The 24,759-nt window shown below is 36.6% G+C and overlaps 1 protein-coding gene across 1 annotated transcript; it reads left to right on the top strand.

Moving 5' to 3' along the window:
- Nucleotides 1–9,434: 9,434 nt before the first annotated feature.
- On the top strand, nt 9,435–22,917 carry LOC130948411 (regulatory-associated protein of TOR 1-like). The gene is made up of 23 exons (XM_057877130.1): nt 9,435–10,052; nt 11,284–11,386; nt 11,880–11,962; nt 12,042–12,200; nt 14,118–14,234; nt 14,361–14,518; nt 15,309–15,463; nt 15,566–15,710; nt 15,792–15,870; nt 16,040–16,141; nt 16,616–16,699; nt 16,797–16,907; nt 17,630–17,986; nt 18,089–18,275; nt 18,453–19,025; nt 19,181–19,510; nt 19,621–19,735; nt 20,168–20,292; nt 20,376–20,521; nt 20,616–20,717; nt 21,508–21,593; nt 21,759–21,843; nt 21,977–22,917. Exons 1-23 carry the CDS (start codon nt 9,708–9,710, stop codon nt 22,313–22,315), a joined length of 4,086 nt encoding a protein of 1,361 aa, XP_057733113.1. The 5' UTR covers nt 9,435–9,707; the 3' UTR covers nt 22,316–22,917.
- The last annotated feature ends 1,842 nt before the right edge of the window (nt 22,918–24,759 follow it).

Raw genomic sequence — 24,759 nt, 5'->3', positions numbered from 1 at the left:
TCTAGGCTCAAATTATTCCCCGGGAAATTAAAATCCCGGTGGAGAGGTCCATATGTAATTACAAGTGTATCACCATATGGCTACATAGAGCTTCAAGATAATGACTCTAACAAAAAGTTCATTGTCAATGGACAAAGAGTTAAACATTATCTTGAAGGCAATTTTGAGCAAGAATGCTCAAGACTGAGACTTAATTGAAGAATCAGTGATAGTCCAGCTAATGACATTAAAGAAGCGCTTGCTGGGAGGCAACCCAGCCATATACAAAGTTTAATTACTAATTAAATAAATTTTCTTTCTTTACAGGTTTAGGTCTAAGTATCTTCAAAGGTGAAATAACAAATTAATTGAAGTCCCAAGAGTTACAGAGAAATTTGGAAGTTCACTGGCATGAAAAAGCCAGTAAGAAACACTTTGGGCGTTAAACGCCCAAAAGAAGCACCCACTGGGCGTTTAACACCAGTGAGGGTAGCCTTCTGGGCGTTAAACGCCAGAAAGGAGCATCTTCTGGGCGTTAAACGCCAGAAAGATGCACCTTCTGGGCGTTTAACGCCAATCTGCTAACATTCTGGGCGTTTAGAAAAACGCCCAGTAAAGAAGGACCTCCTGGCGTTCAACGCCAGGAAGAAGCATCACATGGGCGTTGAACGCCCAGGAGAAGCAACATGTGGGCGTTAAACGCCCAAACCATGCACCATGTGGGCGTTTAACGCCAGGATGGTGGGAGGAGGTACAATTTCGTTTTTCTTTGCAATTTTTCAAAATTTTTATGTTTCAATTCATGATTTCTTGCATAAACATATTTTAAATTATCACTTCAATTCCAAAAAGTTTATCCTAATTTCTAAAATCCAATGATTGCAAATTTTTTTAGATTTATCTTAACCCAAAAGAACAAATGGCTTTCCAATTCAATCCATCATCTTTTCAAATTTGTTTCCAACACATCTTTAACTCCTTTTAAAAATCCTTTTCAAAATTAAAATTCAATTCTATCTTTTAAATTTTGATTCATATCTTTTCTTTTTTAAAATTATATCTTTTTCCAATCCAATTCTTTTTCAAATATTTTTAATTTCTTCTAATATCTTTTTCAACTCATCTTATCTTTTTATGAAAATACCTCTCCTTCTACTCCTCTCCTTTCCTTTCTTTTGCTTGAGGACAAGCAAACCTCTAAGTTTGGTGTGATTTGCCATGATCACTGAGCTAAAACTCATTAAGATCATGGCACCTAAGAGAACAGGAAGAGCAAGGATGTGAACTTAAGGGAGCTGAAGCATCAGACATTAATTCTTGAAGGCACCCCACAGACTAGAGGAACATCCACTTCCCAAAATACAGGTTGTTAAGTTCTAATTCCAGCTTTAACTCTGTGATAGTATTATTATAGGATTTTACCTTAGAAGTTATATAGGAGTAGTAGTACTTAGCATATCTATTTTGATTTTATTTCCAATTAAGCTATAATTTATTTTTCTCATCATCATCAGGCATGAATAAAGTAGTAGATTTTTTTTAAGAATAAAGAAGTAATTTATATTTTTGAGTTCTTAGTAATAAAGACTATAATTAATTATATGTGGTGGCAATACTTGTTGTTCTCTGAATGAATGCTTGAACAGTGCATAAATTGTACTTTGAATTTGATGAATATTGGCTCCTGAAAGGATGAGGAACACGAAAAATATTATGGATGATCTGAAAAATCATGAAATTGATTCTTGAAGCAAGAAAAAGCAGTGAAAAAGAAAGCTTGAAAAAAAAAATGGCGAAAAAAAAAAAAAAAAAAAAGAAGGAGCAGTAGAAAAAGCCAATAGCCCTTAAAACCAAAAGGCAAGGGTAAAAAAAGGATCCAAGGCTTTGAGCATCAATGGATAGGAGGGCCTAAGGAAATTAAAATCCAGGCCTAAGCGGCTAAATCAAGCTGTCCCTAACCATGTGCTTGTGTCATGAAGGTCCAAGTGAAAAGCTTGAGACTGAGTGGTTAAAGTCGTGATCCAGAGCAAAAGAGTGTGCTTAAGAGCTCTGGACACCACTGACTGGGGACTCTAGCAAAGCTGAGTCACAATCTGAAAAGGTTCACCCAGTTATGTGTCTGTGGCACTTATGTATCCGGTGGTAATACTGGAAGACAAAGTGCTTAGGGCCACGGCCAAGACTCATAAGTAGCTGTGTTCAAGAATCAACATACTATACTAGGAGAGTCAATAATACTATCTGAATTCTGAGTTCCTAAGGATGCCAATTATTCTAAAATTCTAAAGATACAGGGAGATGCCAAAACTGTTCAGAGACAAAAAGCTACAAGCCCCGCTCATCTAATAAGAATCTGAGCTTCATTTAAAACTCTAAAATATATATTACTTCTTAATTTCTGTTAGAACCTATTTTATTCATCTAGTTGCTTGAGGACAAGCAACAGTTTAAGTTTGGTGTTGTGATGAGCGGATATTTTGTACGCTTTTTGGGGGTAATTTCATGTAGATTTTAGCATGTTTCAGTTAGTTTTTAGTAAAATAATATTAGTTTTTAGGCAAAAATCATATTTCTGGACTTTACTATGAGTGTGTGTATTTTTCTGTGATTTCAGGTATTTTTTGGCTGAAATTGAGGGAGTTGAGCAAAAATCTGACTTAGGCTGAAAAAGGACTGCTGATGCTGTTGGATCCTGACCTCCCTGCACTCGAAATGGATTTTCTGGAGCTACAGGAGTCCAATTAGCGCGCTCTCAACAGCGTTGGAAAGTAGACATCCAGGGCTTTCCAGCAATATATAATAGTCCATACTTTGCGCGAAGATTGACGACGTAACTTGGCGTTGAACGCCAAGTACACGCTGCTGTCTGGAGTTAAACGCCAGAAAAACGTCATGATCCGGAGTTGAACGCCCAAAACACGTCAAAACCTGGAGTTTGACGCCAAGAAAGGCCTCCACACGTGGAAAGCATTAGTCTCAGCCCCAGCACACACCAAGTGGGCCCCAGAAGTGGATTTCTGCACCAATTATCTCAGTTTATTCAATTTCTGTAAACCTAGGTTACTAGTTTACTATTTAAACAACTTTTACAGACTTATCTGGTACCTCATGCTATTTTCAGATCTGAATTACATACTTTGTGACGGCATGAGTCTCTAAACTCCATTGTTGGGGGTGAGGAGCTCTGCAGCGTCTCGATGATTTAATACAATTCCTTTGTTTTCCATTCAAACACGCTTGTTCTTATCTAAGATGTTTATTCGCGCCTAACTGTGGAGAAGGTGATGATCCGTGACACTCATCACCTTCCTCAACCCATGAACGTGTGCCTGACAACCACCTCCGTTCTACATCAGACTGAATGAATATCTCTTAGATTCCCCAACAGAATCTTCGTGGTATAGGCCGGATTGATGGCGGCATTCATGAGAATCCGGAAAGTCTAAACCTTGTCTGTGGTATTCCGAGTAGGATTCCGGGATTGAATGACTGTGACGTGCTTCAAACTTTAACCTGCTGGGCGTTAGTGACAGACGCAAAAGAGGGATTCTATTCCAGTAGGAGCGGGAACCAACCGGTGATTGGCCGTACTGTGACAGAGTGCGTGCATAGCTTTCACTGCGAGGATGGGAAGTAGCCATTGACAACGGTGACACCCTACATAGAGCTTGCCATGGAAGGAACCTGCGTGTGAGAAGAGGATTTCAAGGAAGAGTTGAAGTCAGAGGACAAAGCATCTCCAAAACTCCAACATATTCCCCAGTGCTGCAAATCAAAGTAACATTGTTCCCTCTTTTATGAAATCTAGTAATTTCACTTTTTATCCTAATAATCCTATTGACATCCTGACTAAGATTAATAAAATAAATATTGATTGCTTCAAACCAATAATCTCTGTGGATTCGACCCTTACTCACGTAAGGTATTACTTGGACGACCCAGTACACTTGCTGGTCAGTTGAACGGAATTGTGCTCTGAGCAAGTAATCAGTTAGTTAAATTAGTTCTCTTTGGCACATGCCAAGGAGCCATTAATTAAGGAACACAATTTCGTCCACCAACAGGTATATAGAAAATAAAGGAAAACAACACCAAACCAACTAATACCCCCAATTACTTTAATTATGCACCCAAATATAACCCGTATGCACCCTAAACCACTAAACCCCTAAACCCATAAACCCTAAACCCTAAACCCTAAACCTAAACCCCGAAACCCCTAACAATAAACCCTAAAACTCTGAACCCTAAACCCCTAAACCCCTAAAACCTAAACCCTAAACCCTAAATCCCTAAACAATAAACCCTAAAACCCTAAACCCTAATTATGCACCCAAATATAACCCGTATACACCCAAATATATACCCTAAACCCCTAATTCCCTAAACCCTAAACCTGTAAACCCCTAAACCCTAAACCATAAAGCCCTAAACAATAAACCCTAAAACCCAAAACCCAAAACCCTAAATCCTAAACCCCTAAATCCTAAATAATAAACCATAAAACCCTAAACCCTAATTATGCACCCAAATATAACCCATATACACCCAAATATATACCCCAAACCCATAAACCCCCTAAACCCTAAATCATAAACCCCCTAAATTCCTAAACCCTAAATCCTAAACCCTAAACCCTTAAACCCCTAAATCCTAAACCCTAAACCCTAAAACCCTAAACCCTAAAAACTAAAAAGAACACTAATTTCTAACATAAACAACAGCATCGGAAAAATATAAATTTAAAATGTCAAACACAATAATATTCAGAAATGCACCCAAAAAGCTTAGCGTTACACCAATATCCTATAACTATACACCCAAAAACCTATCCGATGCTGTTGGATCACTAAACTGATAATTCATAACATGTCTGTGATATTGGCTGGAATTTAGTTGCACCACTGATGCAGCATAAAAAAGGTTTAACTGGAAATAATAAACTCATATATTAGCAAAACTATTAACAAAATAATTAAACTCAATTACCACCTATTTAAAGAACATCACTTTTATCTCGCTGGGAGCTTTCGTTTTCTTCTTCTTTGAGGTATTTGTAATCTGTTTGTCCAACTTTGAACCTAGCCTATTTTTGGGACGTCATCTTGTTCGAACCCTTGGAGGGATTTGAAGCTCGTTAACGGATTTCAAGTTGGCATCTTCATGAGATAATGAACATGTCCCCTTCCTTTTGGCTCTCAGTTGTTCCATCTCAACCATGACGTTATTGTACGCATGATACAGAATGGCAGCAAGCTCCTCGAATTCTGATGCAAATTCGCATATATCTTGCGCACGAAACACCAATTCGTCAAACATCTTGCTTCTTGGCTCCAACAGTGGCTCGTCGTGGTTGCTCTTGATGTGAGTGTATCACCGCTTTACCTTCTTGCTCCATCATTTCAATATGTATCTCGGTGACACTTGGGTTGCTCTTTCAAAGCTTAGCAGACTTAGGGCGTGACGGTACAATATCCCTCTTGACTCAAATAATAAGCATTGGCATTTCACTTGGGCTACTACAGAGTTGTAAGTAACCGCAAACTTGTTGAATATTGAGCTGGAAACTTGTTCTCTAACTTCGTATACTGAATAGCCTAGAGCGGAATTTATTAATCTTGTGATGCAATTCGCCTTCCTTCTGAATTATGCTTGGACTTCCCTAAAATTTTGGTGAGTGTACACATGTTAAAACTAATCTTCAACGGAGGATTTTGTTACACACGGTATGACCGTGTGAAAATCTGCAACATCCGATTCTCTCTGTTTGCTCCCTGCTTCCGAGGCAATTATCGTATTGTTTGACAAATTGGATAAGCGAGTTATTCCAAGTAATGAACTTGTTAAAAATGAATGCATGCTCTCGCTCCTTTGTGTGCTTTTCATTCCGATCCAGAAGTGCTGATCCAGATAAATTGGAACCCATATATGACGGTCTTTATAAAGATCTACAAAATACACCCAAATCAGACTATAATACAACCAAAAACATGCAATTTGCACCTCTGCTGCAGATTTTAAACGTCATTACCTGAAAACCACTTGTTGTCCACAAGACCATACTTCAACAGAAAATCATCCAAATTCTTATCAAATGATTCTTTGGTATGAGAGTTCCAAACAATTTGACTCATTGCTTGGAATCTTCTTCGTGATGTGCCAAATACACCAACGGTGAATTGTTGTGCACATACAAGCCTCGATAGCCCTTTGCATCGATGCACATTGATCGGTGAGTATCCCTTTTGGAGCATTTCCTCCCATGCAACGAAGCCAACATTGAAATAACCATTTGAATGATTCAATATCTTTGTTTTTCATCAAAGTGCATCCAAGAAGTGTTGACTGACCGTGGTGATTCACCCCGACAAAAGAACCACAAACCAGATTATACTTGAAACAGATTACCACAAAACAGAATTAAAATCAATAAAATGCACCCAAAAACTGCCAATATACACCTCTGCAGAAGATTCATAAAACAACATAAATTCAGCATCATAAACCAGAACACCATGTTACCTGTTTGTATTGTAGGTGGTGTCAAATGAAATAACATCTCTAAAATACTCACAGGCAGCTCTGCTCCTTGCATCTGCCCAAAAAGCAAGCTTAATGGGCTGATCGTCCTCGAGTTCGAGCTCGAAAAAGAAATTCTGAGTATTCTCTTTCATTCTTAATAAGTATTTCCCGAATTCTTTTGCATCCTCTTATTTTGAAACATTCTGCACTTCTCTAGTGATGTAATTTCTCACGTCTTTTTCGATAAAATTTAACTCGTGGTGACTCCCAGCTGCTGCAACAAATGATTGAAAAGTTTTGCTAGGTCTGATACTGGCTTCATCGTTATTCTCTATTGTATGACGCAGGGACATGCTTAATTCCCTGTGCTGTTTGAGCATATGTGCTTGATCTGGACAGCAAAGATGTGAATGATGCAACACGACCTTCGAAATGATCCAAATACCAACATCCTTCAATACATGTATATAAATTCTTGCAAGACAATTTAAACCAGCTGAGAGATTTGTCTTCTCTGTCAGAGATATTTTTGATTTCTATTTTTCCTCTCTGCTACATGTAATCAATTAATTCTTAATTTCGTTTTCCTTCTTATTTGTGCGCCGAACTCTTGTAGAAAAATCTGCAACCTTTGAATAATCCTTGTAGAATTTTGCAACATCTTCAAGGGTGTTAAAAGTCATCCCAACCTTGGGGACAAACTGGGCATCAACACCACAAAAGATCTGCAAAAAAAAAAAAAAAATACTCAAAATACACTATATTAAAACAGAAACTAAAACAATTCAACTAAAATAATAAGACAATTCACTCTGCGTTAGATGAAAAGTAATAAACTGTAAATGCACCCAAACTTTCCTTAAATGCACCTAAACTTTCTTTAAATGCACCCAATTATTACTGATCTACACCCGAATGTCTAATATAAAACGGACAAAATTATTTTAATTCTAATGAGAACAAGTGCATTAGATTCAATTCAAATAAGGAAGAACAAACAGCAAATATCATGGATTATTCAGCTACACAATCAAAAACTACTAATCGGATTCAAATTCAAATTCAATTACTAACTAAAACTAAATCACACCTCAGGGACTTGATTGGATTTAGTTTCAAAATCCACTTCGCTCTGATTCAGCTGAGAATCTGAAGTTGAATCATCCATTATCTTAAAAAATGATTTCATATTTTGATGTCAAAAAATAATGAATAAACGCAAAATAAAACAAAAAAATCTGAAGCACGTAAATGAAGAAGAAGAAGGTAGAGAGAAACGAACGTAAAACACGAAGAAGAAGGCAGAGAGAAACGCTTGAAAGAGATCGAAGAGAGAAGGCAAAAAAACGCAGAAGAAATTCAAAAAAGGAAACGAAATCATTTTGAAAAAGGAAGTTATATATTCGCGCGTTGAGTGATTGAAAAATCTGTTAAGGAGGCGCGTGAAACATACGTGTAGGGGTGGCAACGGGCGGGTAGGGGCGGGTTTTTGCTCTACCTGACCCCGCCCCGCTCAACAAAAACCCGCATCGAACCCGCCCCACTTCTACCCGCGGGTAGTAAAATGTTAAACCCTAACCCGCCCCTACGGGTACCCGCCCCGCCCCTACCCGCCCCAATAATTATTAAATCTAAAAAATAAAATAAAATTTTAAAAATTATATAACCATTATTTACGTTCATAATATAAATTAAAGTAAAAATTTAAATATGATACAATATTATTAATCATTTTACTAATTATTTTATATATATTACATATATTATATATTAAAAATATATATTTATATATCTATTATATATACAGGGGCGGGTAGGGGCGGGTTTAACCTAAACCGACCCCGCCCCGCCCGCCCAAGAACCCGCCCCGCTAAAACCCGCCCCGGTGCGGGTGCGGGTAATTACCCGCCCCGAACGGGTAGGGGCGGGTGGGTACCCGCGGGTTCGGATAGTGTTGCCACCCCTACATACGTGCCATAAGAAGCGCGTTTTAGGTATAAGAGATGTTGAGAACTTGTAAGACTTATATAATTAAAAGACTTGTATATAGAGATTTTTCGAAAAAGATATCTACCAAATTATCAAAATTAAAATTAAAAATATAGAAATAAAATTAAATAAATAACAAAATGCAATAAACATTTACTTAATAAAATAATTTGCCTAATAAGTTAAACCAAACCCTATTCATTAACACTTACTAATAGTACATTCTACTACCTAATATATACTATAGGAAGGTTATCAGGTGTACCGGGAACATCAGTGTTCCAGTTGTTTTAACCGTTGATCTAAATTATAAAAAATATATATAATATATATTAATTAAAATTAACGGTTAAAACAACTGGAACACCGATGTTCCTAGGTACACCTGATAACTTTCCTATACTATATCTATAGAAGTACCCTAACCATTACTATAATATATGCTTATTTAACTTAAACATGAAAATAACAATATTAACATAGAAGTCGATTGCTTTAGCAATATGGTATGTCGCGTTCATGCGATTGATGTCCTTTTCTCGTGAATCTGTACACCCCTTAATTTTCGAGTACTTCGATAATATGATTAAAAAAGGCTAAAAGTAGGAAAAAAATAGAAAAATAAATGAAAAGTGACTTTAAAAGGGACGGTAGTCGGTTACGAGTTTAATATATAAGTGCGCTTTTTACTTAAAATAAGATCATGTATATCTTATTTAAATTATAAACATACCACATTACATACTGCATGTGCAAACGTACGACTGTGTCGTATCATGTCTTATCTTTTTTATAGTACAAAACATAAACGAGATAAATAATATAAAATGTAAATCGGTAAAAAAAAAAAAACTACAAATTACATATTTAATATTTTCCTAAATAATAGATTTTTATATTTATTTAAAAAAATCCTTACCATTACCGTTCCCCGAGTCGCGAGACCCAGAAACAAAGAAAAGAGTGCCGCCACTGTTTTATGGTATTGCTTCCCCTAACACAACCCCACAGCACCACCTTCATCATCACCATCCCAACCATCATCATCGTCATCTTAATCATCGTCTTCTTCTTTTTCTTTTTCATATTCTTCTTATTATTTCTATTCAGCTCAAAAACCCTAGGGTTTGTTTGTTTCTTTATTCCCCTCTTCGGATCCCTTCATTTTCACACTGAAACGAAATGAATGATCGCTTCTGAGCTCTCTCGAGATTTGGATGGCATTGGGAGATTCAATGGCCTCTCGCTTTTCCCAATCCCCCGTCCTACTCCTCCCCAACCACCTCGCGGACGATTGCGCCGCCTCCTCTTCATCCGTCGCCAACGCTGCCGCATACGAAGACACCGATTTCGCTTCTCAGCGTAGGGATTCCGAGTCGGGAACTGTTACTGCCACCACCAGCACCAGTGCCAGCTACGGCGGTAACGCCGCTGCCACTAGCTTGGCGTACTTGCCGCAGACTGTCGTCCTCTGCGAGCTCCGGCATGAGGCCTTTGAGGCTGCCGTCCCCGTTGGACCGTCGGAGAGTGGCCTTGTGTCGAAATGGCGGCCCAAAGACAGAGTAAGCTTGCATTTTCTTTAATTTTAAATTTGGAGTTCAGTATGCAGTGGTTGCAAATTGCAATTTGTTGTTGTTCCTTTGATTTGTGTTCTTTTTCCGTTGTTTTCTGCGTTATGCTGTGGTGGATTTGCGATTTAACAATTTGACAATGATAATTTGGATATGAATGAAAGTAGTGTTAATTTAGGGTCACGTGCAATATGTATTAGAAAGTTCGAAGTTTTTTCCTTTCTTAGGCGGATGGTATTTGTGTGGATGTAATAGACTTTGTGAATCTATGCGATTTTTGTCAAAGAAGTGTTTGGATCATCTAAGGTGCAAAAAGTGAAGTTCAAAGTGGCATATATAAATAGAGCTCTAGAGCTTTGTACCTTTTTGTTTTTAAAATTTAAATATATGAATGGTTATCAACTTCTTGTTTTATTCTCTAGTGTGTGTGATAGTTTGGTGGATTTCGAATTAAAATGATCTGGGAAATGATGATAATACTAAGAACGCAATATGTGTATTGACGAAGCTTCACTAACTAACTCTGAATGAACGTCGTAGTGGCACTTCTGGTGTTCCTATTTTACTGAACCTAGATTTGGTAAATCTGTCTGGAATTGCATGATTGAAGCAATTTTTCTCAGCCGAGGCAATGAGAAAATGGTTTCCTTTTATTTCTTTAGGATCATAATTCTTTCTCTGGCAATGAGAAAATGAGAAAATGACTGAATGCCAGTATCTGGATTATTTCTCTGGAGCACAATTCACACACTTTTAATGATAGAATTTCAGGGGGTTTGTTGTATTGGATAGAATTTGTTATCATGCATCTATATGGTGTAAAGCATATGGTCTCTTCAGAGGACTTGCCCTCTCAGACATGTTGAGAGATTGGAAAGGCACAGTTCACTAATTTGGCTTTCTTTGTTTCCTTTTGGTTCGGAGGAAGTCTTTGCCTCCAATTCTTCGTATCTTCTCTTTCTTATCTTAATGAAATTCTTATATTTTTTAAAATAAAAAAACACAAAAAAGAAAGTAGTAGTCAACATTTCAACAGAAGTTTCTTTTTCTTGGTCTTGTTTTATCCTTGGTTTCTGCACTGATATTTAACTTCTCTCTCCTTGTAATTAGAATAAAGTTTCTTCTAGAGTGTCTCCTTGCTTCTGAATGATGTTGACATGTCATATTTTTATGTTTCAATGTGAGGCATGCTTTTGATTTAAGTCCTAATTTTGTGGTGCAGATGAAGACTGGATGTGTAGCTCTAGTATTATGTTTAAACATTAGTGTTGACCCACCAGATGTAATAAAGATATCTCCGTGTGCCAGAATGGAGTGCTGGATAGGTCTCTGTCTTGTTACCTCCTCTTTGATCCCATTTGCTACAAAAAATTGTCTTCCAGGGTTTGCAAACTTTTGTGCTCTAAATAACTTCCTGATTTTGATATTTTTGGCTTTTTCTATTTTTATTTTTGTAATTTTATTTTCAGTTGACGTTGGGAAGTAGCTGTTAGTCCCTTCAAAGTAATGTTATACACTTATGTTATGTCCTGAAATGTTACTTGTTTCTTAAAGTTCAAAATTTCTAATTGCTGATACGTCCAAATTCCAAACCAATGTAAATGCAGTTTGGGTGATAAAGCAGATTCTTATGTACTCTGCACTTATTTCCTATGGATTGACTCTATAATTCATATTTGTAACTATTTTATTCAACTTCTGGTATCACACTTTCTGATGCCCAGCATAAAAATTGAGTTAGTTGCAGCTCTCTTAACGAGACAGATAAATTTCTTAAGCTGGACATTTTCTGAATGTTTACCTTTCTGATTTCAACAGATCCTTTTTCTATGGCACCGCAAAAGGCATTGGAGTCAATTGGAAAAAATTTGAGCAGCCAATATGAAAGATGGCAACCAAAGGTTGAATATCTTAATCTTGTCATCCTCACACTATCTTTTTGGATTTGATTTTTAGTTAACCTTGTGGGCATGCTAACAGGCTCGCTACAAGTATCAACTTGATCCTACAGTGGATGAGGTGAAGAAGCTTTGCACTTCATGTCGTAGATATGCAAAGTCAGAAAGAGTTTTATTTCATTATAATGGGCATGGTGTGCCAAAGCCAACTGCTAACGGTGAAATTTGGGTCTTCAATAAGGTGATCTCCCATTTAGTTCTTAAAGTCAGCTATTCATGTGATAAATCAAATATAATTGGTTTATATATAGAAATAATCTACGATAAGGTATTAGGTTACATTTGATCTATGTAGCCAACACCACATGGTAGGACAAGGCTTAGTTGTTGGTATTATTATTGTGGGCTTTAGATAGAAGAGAAAGAAGAGGAAGAAGAGGAAGAAGAGAGAATAGAAAGGATGTGACTAATATGAATTGTATTAATATGATATTACATGGTTTTGTTATAATAGGCAAGATGCTAATCCTAATCAAATAAGGAATTAATCATGAAATAAAGGTAAATATGAAAATCTATTTTATGAGATCATCACTAATATTCTTTGATAATTTCTAGCACTCCTCAAACTAAAGTTCATTAAGCTTTAAGATTGTTACAATTTGACCCTTAATGATATAAAATATGATGGAGAATAGGCTAGAGTTGTTGAAGATGAAATGAGGCTAGTTGGGACTGCCAAAAGACAATATGTTGATGAGAGATTGCTGGAGTGATGACATGAAAACTTTAAGGACCAATAGGACTAACAATATAGTTAGCCGAAAACAATCAAGAGGTTTAATCATCAAACATCTTTGGAAGTGCAGAACTAGTCACAAACAAATAAAAAACCACTGGTCTTTGAAAACAGGGTTGACAATGGTAACATGAAAACCAATCATTGGAGCAGCATCCAGATTGAAGATACATCTAGGAGACCGAGGCTCGTTCAACGATGCAAGCGTTGTTCTAAGATTATGCAGGATGTGCTGCCATGGTTGGCCGAAGCAGCGCAGTTGGAGAACATGACGGAATGCTTGTAACACTGTGTAATGTGTAGAGACCAAACAAAAGATATGATTTTCCTGGAAAAGGGTCGTGCAAGAGGTGGTTTTGTTGGTGAGATTGGTCGTTGGAAACAATGTCGTAGAAGTTAGCCAATGGTTGTGAAAGTGGCTGATGGAGAAAAGTTGGTAGTGAATAGGAGTTCTTTATAATAGAAGGAATAACAATACTCCAAATTATATGAACTTGGTAAAGAAAAGTAATGTCACATGTCTTAGAGGATGGTATTGGTATACTGCCTTGATGCCATATTTGATCATGCTATGTTTAAGGTGAAACTTGCCTTGTCTTAGAAAGCCTATTATAGCCATAGCTCTCGGCAGGATGTATTCAAGCCCATGACTAGACATTTAGAGCATGAATTTTGTAGGACTAGATATCTATAGATGACTCATTAACAACCTTAGGATAGGATTTTATACCATATTAACAGTGTGGATATTAGATAGGAGATAGAAGAGTGAAGATATGGTTTTTTCTTGGTGTGTTATATCCTAGAAGAGGTAAGACATTGTTCCTATCTATAGTAATATGGGAACCCTAATCCTAATCAAATAAGGAAATAATCATAAAATAAAGGTAAATATGAATATCAAATCATAACTGATACTGTTGATATCTACAGATATTATATTTTGTTTGTTTCTAACAAATTTCCATCTCTGTACTAGTTATGCATCTTAGTTTCCTTAGATAATTTGATAAAAAGAACATAACTGTGAGGGGTAGGAAGAGATGTAAGTACGGTGGCAATAATTATCAGCGAGACCAATTTTACTCTGATAATTGGCCCAAACAGGATCTAAATTTTTATTTATCAGAGAATATTGATTAGCTTAACTCCCTGACTGCTATACTATAGGTTTAAAATAGTTAAATTGGTCCCAACAGGATCTAAATTATTATTTGTCAGAGAATATTGATTAGCTTAATTCCCTGACTGCTATATGTAGGTTCAAAATAGTTAAAAAGCCTTTAATATACTATTGAATCATAGTAATGAAAGAACTTCATGACATTCTTATTCTCATTGTTAATCAAAATATTGCAGAGTTATACACAGTATATCCCTTTACCCATCAGTGACCTTGATTCCTGGCTGAAGACCCCATCAATTTATGTTTTTGATTGCTCTGCTGCTGGGTTGATAGTTAATTCCTTCATTGAGGTATTTACATTGCACTTAAAATGATGTTTAATTATGGTATAAAGAAAGTTGCCAATATAAGGAAAATATATGACATTTTGTAATCTGGACTGCTAAATTGTGGATGCTGGACTTCTTGTTTGTTAGCTACATGAATGGAGTGCTTCTAATTCCTCTGGGTCCACAAGGGATTGCATTCTGCTTGCAGCATGTGAATCGCATGAGACTTTGCCTCAAAGTGCAGAGTTCCCAGCTGATGTGTTTACATCTTGCCTTACAACACCTATAAAGATGGCATTACGATGGTGAAGCTTCTCTCATTAATTCCTGCTTAGTTTTTCATCTTTAAATTGTTTGATATTTAAGATATAGTGTATAGTGTATAATATATATATGTAAACACATTATGCATGGGCTTTTAAATAATACATTGGTTTGCCTAATCTTTCTAGTTTGTACACCTCCCATATTGATCCCTCCTTCATTCCCAGCTGATGTGTTTACATCTTGCCTTACAACACCTATAAAGATGGCATTACGATGGTGAAGCTTCTCATTAATTCCTGCTTAGTTTTTCATCTTTAAATTGTTTGTTATTTAAGATATAGTGTATAGTGTATAATATATATGTAAACACATTATGCATGGGCTTTTAAATAATACATTGGTTTGCCTAATCTTTCTAGTTTGTATACCTCCCATATTGATCCCTCCTTCATTCCCTTACTAACCTACCCTGTGCATTTTTATAGTGGCTTTATGGATGTTTCATGGTTGCACAATCATTATTGTCATTTTCTTTAATTAAAAAAGAATACATTGTTATTATTAACTTTTTAAAAAACATGATTGATTACTTGATGGTATTTTTGCGGTTGAACTGATTACCTGATCCGGACTACATGTTTACGGCAGCCACGGTGTTAGAAAGTAACCATTGTGATAAATATGGTTTCCTTTTTCCCGGTTGATTTTATGTTTGATTCTGCTTCCTTATAGTAAAAGTCTTTATTTCGTGTTATTCTGAGCAGTGATAAGTGTATATTTCTTAGTAAACTGGCCTTTAGTAATTTCTGTGATGTACCTTGTTTCCAGGTTTTGCACACGTTCATTACTTCGTGGGTCACTTGATTATTCACTTATAGATCAGATCCCTGGCCGTCCCAATGATCGAAAGACACTTTTAGGTGAATTGAACTGGATCTTTACGGCAGTAACTGACACAATTGCCTGGAATGTTCTTTCTCATGGTAGGTTACTGGACTTAAAATTGCTGAGCTGTATCTTTTTGATTCGTTTAGCAAGCAATTTTATTTGGTATCAATTAACTGATGTTTGATTTTATGCTACAGATCTTTTTCAAAGACTGTTCAGACAGGATTTGCTTGTTGCAAGTCTCTTTCGAAATTTTCTACTTGCTGAGAGAATTATGCGATCTGCAAATTGTTCTCCTGTGTCTCACCCAAATTTGCCCCCAACCCATCAACATCATATGTGGTATTGTTGGTGATTATTATTATGATTTTAAAATAGGTGGTAACATCTATCATCAATTGGTGTTGTTTTCCTACACTGCAGGGATGCATGGGACATGGCCGCTGAGCTCTGCCTCTCGCAACTTCCCTCGTTAGTTGGCAATCCTAATGCCGAATTCCAGGTATGCAGGTGTTTTCTTATATGGCTAATACGAAGTTTCTTTAAGAAATTGATTATAATAAAGGAATTGGTTCTGGTATTGTTTGAAAATCCTTGTTAATAATACACTGATACTAAAGATTATGTATAAGAGGAACTTAACTGTGAAGCGTGTTGTTGTACTTCTTCAGCCCAGCACATTTTTCAGTGAGCAGTTGACAGCATTTGAGGTATGGCTTGACCATGGTTCTGAACATAAGAAACCACCAGAGCAGTTGCCTATAGTTCTTCAGGTGTGTCACATGTCTTGATTTTTGTTACAATTGGAACCATCAGATTGGTTCCTGATACTTTTGTTATGTAGGTTGCATGATTTTTGCAAATCAGCTGTCAGGCCCTGTTCCTTAAGTGGGTTGTGGTGGGTAAGATAGAAAGAGATTATAATTGACTGAAATTATTTAATTTGGTTGACCATCATTATATTCTGATGGAAATTTGGCAAACATATGTACTTGTGAGAATCTAGTTCTTTAGCAAAATTTCCTTACTGATTAAGTGCCTCATCATCATGTTCAAATCCTAGGTTAAACATTAAGCTACTTACTGGTAATTCCAATGCAAACAACATATGATAATTCTAGGTTTTGATTCAGCCATTGGAAATTCGATGTCAATTGTCAAATATATGTGGATAGAACTTAAGTGCTCTTTGTTGATAGTGTTCAGTGGTCATTCTTTGTCTTTAAGTAGCTATGTTCTGATTTCAGGTTTTACTTAGTCAAAGCCATCGATTTCGTGCTTTAGTACTCCTTGGAAGGTTCCTTGATATGGGGCCATGGGCTGTAGATCTGGTAATGTTTTTCTCAATTCATCAGCTCTTATTGCAGTTGTTCCTATTTCTAAAACAAAAATCATATTCTGACATGATATTAATTTTGTTATATGAAGGCATTGTCTGTTGGAATATTTCCTTATGTTTTAAAGCTGTTACAAACAACAACACCAGAACTACGCCAGATTCTCGTATTCATATGGACAAAGATTCTGGCACTTGACAAGGTACTTTTGGAGGAGATGGTTGTCATCTTCAAGTGAATGCCATTCTTTTAAAATTATTTTTATCATAAAAATATGCACTTGCTCTGTTATGCATGAGTTCATAGGCGAGTTTCGCTTATTATGTCACTTCTGTTGAAATTTGGGGCTTTTGACATTTGACCACTTGTACTGTAGTTATTGTGGTATATAAACAATGTTATTTTTATGTACTTATTGCCTTATATATGGCTCTAGACAAAAGTAGAAGATAATGAAAAGAGCAAACAGAGATATGGGAACTATATAGCCTATATTATTTAGTTGTACTATTATTCAATACCCTATCGAAAGATCCCTATGTAGGAGAAACCTATTATTCCTATAATTCTCGTTGGGTTCTCGGGTTCCATGGGGGAAAGGGAAAGAAAAAAGAATTTTGGGAGAAAAAAAAAAGAGGGGGGGGGGGGGGTTAGGATGGGAAACTTAATGTTCTGAGGTTATTTAGAAATTCCAATCTTGTTAATATTACAAATCTTCTTGTACATAAACAATTCTTAAATATTCAAAAATACCTTATTTTGACCAAAACGAAAAAAGTACCTGGGTAATTGTTAATATTACAAATCTATCTGTTTTGTTCTGAAATTCTAGTATGTCTCTTGTTTTCAACCTCAATTTGCTGTTAGAGCTCTAGTTGTCGCATGTCTATAATTTAGGGATAATGATCTATTGTTGGGTTGCAGTCATGCCAGGTTGATTTAGTAAAGGATGGAGGTCATAACTATTTTATTAAGTTTCTTGATAGCATTGAGGCATATCCAGAGCAACGTGCGATGGCTGCTTTTGTTTTGGCTGTTATTGTGGACGGTCATCGACGAGGTCAAGAAGCTTGTATTGAAGCTGGCTTGATCCATGTCTGCTTAGAGCATCTTCAGAGTACTTCATCTCCCAATGATTCACAAACTGAACCCCTTCTCCTTCAGTGGCTTTGCCTGTGTTTGGGGAAACTGTGGGAAGACTTTACGGAGGCACAGACCATGGGTTTGCTGCATGGTGCTACTATTGTATTTGCTCCTCTACTGTCTGAACCCCAGCCAGAGGTCTACTACCGTAACTGTTAGCTCTGTTTCTATTTATGGGATGACTATATCTTTGTATATTTTAATTAAATAACCAAGTCATGGTTTTCTCTTGTTCCTCAGGTTAGGGCATCTGCTGTTTTTGCACTTGGCACCCTTCTCAATGTGGGATTTGATTCATGTAGGGGTGTTGTAGGAGATGGAGAATGTGATGATGATGACAAATTTAGGGCTGAAGTTAGTATAGTGAAGAGTCTGTTGAGTGTTGCATCAGATGGGAGTCCATTGGTGAGGGCAGAGGTAGCTGCGGGTAGGTGAATAAACATCTGAATTCACGTTGATATTTCAAACAAAATCCTGGAATTTCATCTCCCCCCACCCCAAACACGCACACAAAAAAGGGGGAAAAAAATAAAAGAAATCAATATATATAGTTGGGTCAGTCAAGATATCTAACTTTTTGTTTTTTTGCTCTCTCAACTGTCAGCATTAGCTCGCTTCGCATTTGGCCATAACAAGCACCTGAAATCTATTGCTGCTGCATACTGGAAACCACAGACTAATTCTTTCCTGAATTCGATACCTTCATTGGCCAACATAAAAGATTCAATTGGTGGATATCCTACCCAGAACCAACATATGCCTCGTGGAAGTATTGTTTCATCTCAAATTGGTCCTTTGAGGGTTGGAAATGATAATTCTTCAGTGGTTCGAGATGGGCGTGGCTCTTCTAGCAGTCCTCTCGCTGGTTCTGGAATAATGCATGGGTCCCCATTGTCTGATGATTCATCTCATCATTCTGATTCAGGAATATTGAATGATGGTTTTAGCAATGGAGTTGTTAACCATGGTAGCCAAAAACCCTTGGACAATGCATTGTATTCACAATGTGTTCATGCTATGTGTACCTTAGCAAAAGATCCATCTCCGCGGATTGCAAACCTTGGTCGACGGGTACTTTCCATAATAGGTATTGAACAAGTGGTAGCAAAGCCATTTAAGTCTACTGGTGAAGCTACAGGATTGGCTCGTTCCTCTTCTTGGTTTGATATGAATGGAGGTAATCTTCCTTTCTGTTTAATTTGATTATTAATGTTAATCATGTAGGTTAATTGTAAAAGCAGTTCAGTAATGTTCACCAATTTGAATTTTGTGATAATTCCCACTAAAGTATGTTTCGACTTGTTTGTTTATTATTGAATGCATCTTTGGCAGGTCACTCCCCTCTAACCTTCAGAACTCCTCCAGTTAGTCCACCTCGTCTAAATTACTTATCAGGAATCCGTAGAGTATGTTCATTGGAATTTAGGCCCCATCTGATGAATTCTCCAGACTCAGGTTTAGCTGATCCTCTTTTAGGTTCTGGTGGGGCTACTGGTACATCGGATCGCAGCTTTCTTCCACAGTCAATTATATATAATTGGAGTTGTGGGCACTTCTCCAAACCGCTGTTAATGGCTGGAGATGACAGTGAAGCCATAATAGCTGGAAGAGAAGAGAGAGAAAAATTTGCATTGGAGCACATCACAAAATGCCAGCACTCTGGTTTGTTCTCTTTCTTCCGATTATTTATTTCTTTTATTATGATTTTCTTTTGGTACACGTTCTTCATATATTCTGGTTAATAAGAACTTTGTGCCATTTTATGTTGTCAGCTGTTAGCAGGCTAACAAATCCAATAGCTAAATGGGACACAAGAGGCACACAAACGGTGTTGATGCAACCTTTTTCTCCTGTTGTGATAGCTGCTGATGAGAATGAACGAATTAGGTATGCAGAGTGTATTAGTACCGTTATTAGTTATATGGAGAGTAATAAGAGTATTAAGAAGCTGGGGATGACTTTAGATGGGCAAGATGGATTTTTCTGCATAGGAAATGTTGGGAGTTAGGTTGATTGATTTACAGAACTAAGGATTGTAGCAGTAGGAAGTTGGTAAGAGTAAATATTTCCAGATGTCTGTTTAGCTTTATGGCGAGTAGACCACGTAAAGACCAACTGACGTTTATAAATAGAGACTTGGGCAACTAAACAACAAAAAGTGTTGACATTATTTTACAGGCATTAAGAGTGTTTTAGTTTGTTTGTCAGCACTCAGGACAATATTTATGTGGTTTTCATGATTTTTTTGTTAGTCATCATATTATGAAAATTTGAATTTTATTTTTGACTTTCTGTTGTTGTTTTTGGTTTATTTCACAGAATATGGAACCATGAAGAGGCAACACTACTAAACAGTTTTGACAACCATGACTTTCCAGACAAGGGAATCTCTAAACTCTGCCTAATGAATGAGCTGGATGATAGCTTACTTCTTGCTGCTTCATGTAATTTTCTCTACAGTTTGCCATGATACCTTCTTTCTCAAATTATTGGCAGAATATTAAATTTTAGGTAAATATCATGACAGCTGATGGAAACATTCGGATCTGGAAGGATTATACTCTGAAAGGGAAACAGAAACTTGTAACTGCATTCTCTTCAATTCATGGTCATAAACCTGGTGTCAGGAGTGTCAATGCAGTTGTTGATTGGCAACAACAGAGTGGTTATCTGGTATATTCTTTGATCATCACTGTCCTGAAATAATACTTCCAAGTTGTTTTATCTTGTGATGTCAGTTATATTCATTGATGTACATTTTTACCAGTATGCATCGGGTGAGATATCATCTATTATGGCCTGGGATCTTGATAAAGAACAGCTTGTTAATCCTATACCTTCATCATCGGATTGCAGTATCTCAGCATTGGTAAGCCTCATTCAGTGCATAGTCTAGTTTGCCTTGGTAACTATTTAGTTGTCAAGTTAATTTTGACATGCCAACTAAGCCGATGGATTATCCTATTAAGGAATTACCAAGTGTTATTCTGGGGTAAAATTTTCTATTATGTTGGGAATGGCAATTATATGTTTTGAACTCTGCTCATTATTTATTTATTTTTTTTCCTGGTAACAACGATCCAATATATGTACTGCTGTTACTCCAAAAAATATTAAGCTTTTTTTTTTTTAAAAAACTAGGCCTTATTCAAATTACCTTTATGCAGTTGACCTCATGTTTACTGTCTCTATAGTTGAATTCTCCCTCCCAATCTCTGATGTCATACTTTTGTCTTTGCATGCATGGCTAACTGGCTATTATGGGTGACAGTTACGAACTGATTGTCTCAGGGTGATCATTTTTTCATTAAACATTTCTGACTTTTGGGAGTGGATTTCATGGTATGTTTAATGATGATGGTCTATGAAAAACTAATAACCTTGGAATTTTTGTTGTATGCTCTCACAGTTTATTAATTATTATATATTTTTCATTCTCTAGCTGTTTATGGTTTTAGAGGTGGCTTAGAAAGATCTGAGTTGAATGCTTATATATAAATTGCTCGGTTGGCTCTGCGCCTGGTTCTTTGAACTTTTTGATGGGGTTTGCCTTCCCGATTGTATTTGTTTTATCCATTCTATTGATAGAGATGATGTAGATATGAGCTCCTTAAAAATGATTTTCTCCCCTGATATATGTATTATTACTTATATTTCAGGCTGCATCTCAAGTTCATGGGGGACAGTTGGCGGCTGGTTTTGTAGATGGTTCTGTTAGACTTTATGACATCAGGACACCTGAAATGTATGCATCTCCGGTGAATTTATTCCAAGTTTTGATCTGCTTAGTTGATGAAATTGAATCGAGCAACATTGTCGTTTATCAGCTATATAATCACTGCAATCTTGCATAAATCTGACTATGGTTACTGTTTTTCTAACTATGGCTACTGACAATGTTGCATCTTAGGCTTATCTGTGGATTACGGCCACATACACAGAGAGTAGAAAAGGTGGTGGGGATTGGCTTTCAACCTGGACTAGACCCAGGAAAGGTAAGATGATCTTTACTAATTTTTGCTTTCTTTTTCATATAATGTTGTCCGTCTTGGTAGGAATTCAATAACAATCTATGGATTTGATATGAAAAGGATGATGAAATTATGTTGTATTTGTGTTCCTCTTTAGATTGTTAGTGCTTCTCAGGCTGGAGATATTCAATTCCTTGATATAAGAAATCATAGTAGCGCCTATCTTACCATTGAAGCTCACCGGGGCTCACTCACAGCTTTAGCTGTACATAGACACGCTCCAATCATTGCCAGTGGCTCAGCCAAGCAACTTATTAAAGTTTTCAGCCTTGAAGGAGATCAACTAGGCACTATTCGATACTATCCTACCCTTATGGCTCAGAAAATTGGGTCTGTCAGCTGCCTTAATTTCCACCCATACCAAGTCTTGCTTGCTGCTGGTGCTGCAGATGCATGTGTCTGTATCTATGCTGATGAGAACACTCAAGCAAGATGAATCTACAGTCCCCCCCCCCCCCCCCCCCCCTTCTCCTTCTCTCTCTCTCTCTCTCTTGATTTCATTGGTTGTCTCCAGCTCAGAAGAGTGCATGATACATGTCTAAGGAAAGCCATGCTTTGTTGGATGATCATGCAATGCCTCAGCCAATGAGACAGTTTGTTTGTTGGGTAATTAAATCCTGTTACTACGCTTCATTGCCGCTGTGAATAAATCTGAAACATACTGGTAAGGTGCATTTCTGCTGAATTGCTGATAGTGTATGCAACTCATTCATTAGCCTCCATGTTAGAAGGGCTGCACCTGACTGGGAGTAATCATGCGTATTCATTGGAGGCTGTCAAATAATGTGATCTTCGTAAATGTGTGTAAATAATTTTCTTTATTATTATTTTCCATTCCTATGTTGTGTGTTATATCCCAATCCCCCTTTAATTTGTAAATTTGTTAGCAGAATATGTAATTTAGTTTGCTGACAGATGTGGGTGGTGTGACTGCTGAGAACTGAGGCATATTCACTCAAATATAATCTTTGAATTGGGGGAAACCTTGTAGCCATGGTGTAATTTTATTTAAGTTTGAGCCAGTGTGCTGTTTTAGTACGAGACTAAAATTTCAGAATTTTTTAGCTCCTGTGTTGGAATCCTCTAGTGCCCAAAATCTCACTGTTTACACTGCGTAGAGAATCGACACACTATTCTAATTTTCATCTGGTAACATTACGGAATGACTATAAGTAAACTAATAGAGTCATTACACACAATAGATTATAGAATTTTGTTATTGTTTTGTAACCAAATCAGCTTACCAACCAATGAGTCAAATGTGTCAAATTTCAATTCAGTTTAAGCTTTTAAAGATCAACTTATTGAGGTGTTAACGATTGAGTTTGAATTGATACAATAGCAGAGTTAGCCTTCATTTGGTTGCTGTTGTTAATTGGTTCATGGTGACCTACCATTGACCGTTCTGGTGTCTTTATTTGTGTACATTGTCCCGTTATTGGAACTACCTGGGTCCGTGTTAGCTGACAGACGATACATGACGTGGACTTGCACAATGGCAAGTCGCAACTCGTCAGGGGTAGCCTCTGCCTCTAAATAAGTAACCTTAGCTGAAGTGGTGAGCTTGACATAGCAATGGTGACTTTGTGAGCTTCATGAACTTGGGCAGTGTATCAGGACGGCACCGTTGAATGATTTGTTGCTTATTCAAAATGTTGCGTAGCAATTCTAACGAAAGTTAGAAAAATAAACACGTACAACAGTTTGCTTTGTGTATAGAACGAATGTTATACACACGTAATCAGTGCCTGTTCAAAACACCCTTAAAAGAATCCAACACATTTGAGATTGTAATTAAGGTGAATGCTCTCAATATGCACAGACGTTAAAAATTGGTGCGTACTCTAATAAAGATTTTGTAATTGCCTTCATATAAAAATTCTTCTTTTTGATCTTTGAATAATAAATTGTAGGGTTAGATTTTGATATGTTATAAAAGTATTGTTTTTATTTAAAGTATGGCTAAATAAATAAATTACAATTTTATACAAAAACATCTTTATAAAAAGATCTTTTTGACATTTTTATTTGAGTAGGTCCCTTCAAAATTTTCGTGCCAATTATAGTGGTCAAAGATCAATAAATCTTAAAAATGAAACCACTACCAAAAAGCAATCTTATATCAAAGAATGCTCCGAAGTCTATCGTATGAGGGAACACTCAAAACCTATGAAGCACAGACACGGACACGGGATACGACACGATACGCGACACGGCGACACGCAAATTTTAAAAAATTGTCGGACACAGGGACACATATATTAATAATATAATATATTTATTAAATAGAGATATGTCTTAATAGAGATATTTTCAAAAACAACCATATGATATGCATTTCTTCCTAAAGTGTATAGGTATTCAAAAGATAAAATCGTAAACTCTTATTTCTTAATAGAGATAATAAGAATTTTGTACATCACATGTACACAAAAAAAGTTATCTAAAGTCATTATTTCTCCATCATATATGGTTGATATCTTCATCATTAGAAAAAAGTCACTATTTCCAACTCCGGTTCATCAAGAGAAAGGTGAGCAACTTCAAGAACACTATTTTCTTCATCAATTGGTGAAAAAGCATCTCCAGCAATATCCCACATCATAGTTTCTCCTTTATTGTATTGTGAAATTTTTCTTGAAAGAAGACGAAGATTAGTGTGGACAAACACTAAATTTTCTGCATGTTTAGGCTTCAACTTGTTTCTTTCTAGGGAATGGATAAAAGAATATGTGCTCCAATTCCTTTCACGACAAGAAGATGAAGACCGCCTAAGAGCAATTGGTCGAAGAAATTTTGCTTTACCACCATGAATTAGCCACCAAGACTTTGCATCAACTATGCCTCTATCATTCAAAAAATCATAATCATCAGAGACAT

This window comes from Arachis stenosperma, chromosome 9 (genome assembly GCF_014773155.1).
Source record: "Arachis stenosperma cultivar V10309 chromosome 9, arast.V10309.gnm1.PFL2, whole genome shotgun sequence".
NCBI lineage: Eukaryota > Viridiplantae > Streptophyta > Magnoliopsida > Fabales > Fabaceae > Arachis > Arachis stenosperma.
The sequence above is the reverse complement of the archived record's forward strand: the minus strand, read 5'-3'. Positions and strand labels throughout refer to the sequence as shown.

Excerpts from the sequence above, each read along its gene's own strand:
- LOC130948411 (XM_057877130.1), top strand. The coding sequence starts at position 9,708 with ATGGCATTGGGAGATTCAATGGCCTCTCGCTTTTCCCAATCCCCCGTC. Across the intron at positions 10,053-11,283 it reads AATGGCGGCCCAAAGACAGA|ATGAAGACTGGATGTGTAGC; the intron begins GTAAGCTTGCAT and ends TTTGTGGTGCAG. Across the intron at positions 15,711-15,791 it reads ACCCATCAACATCATATGTG|GGATGCATGGGACATGGCCG; the intron begins GTATTGTTGGTG and ends CCTACACTGCAG.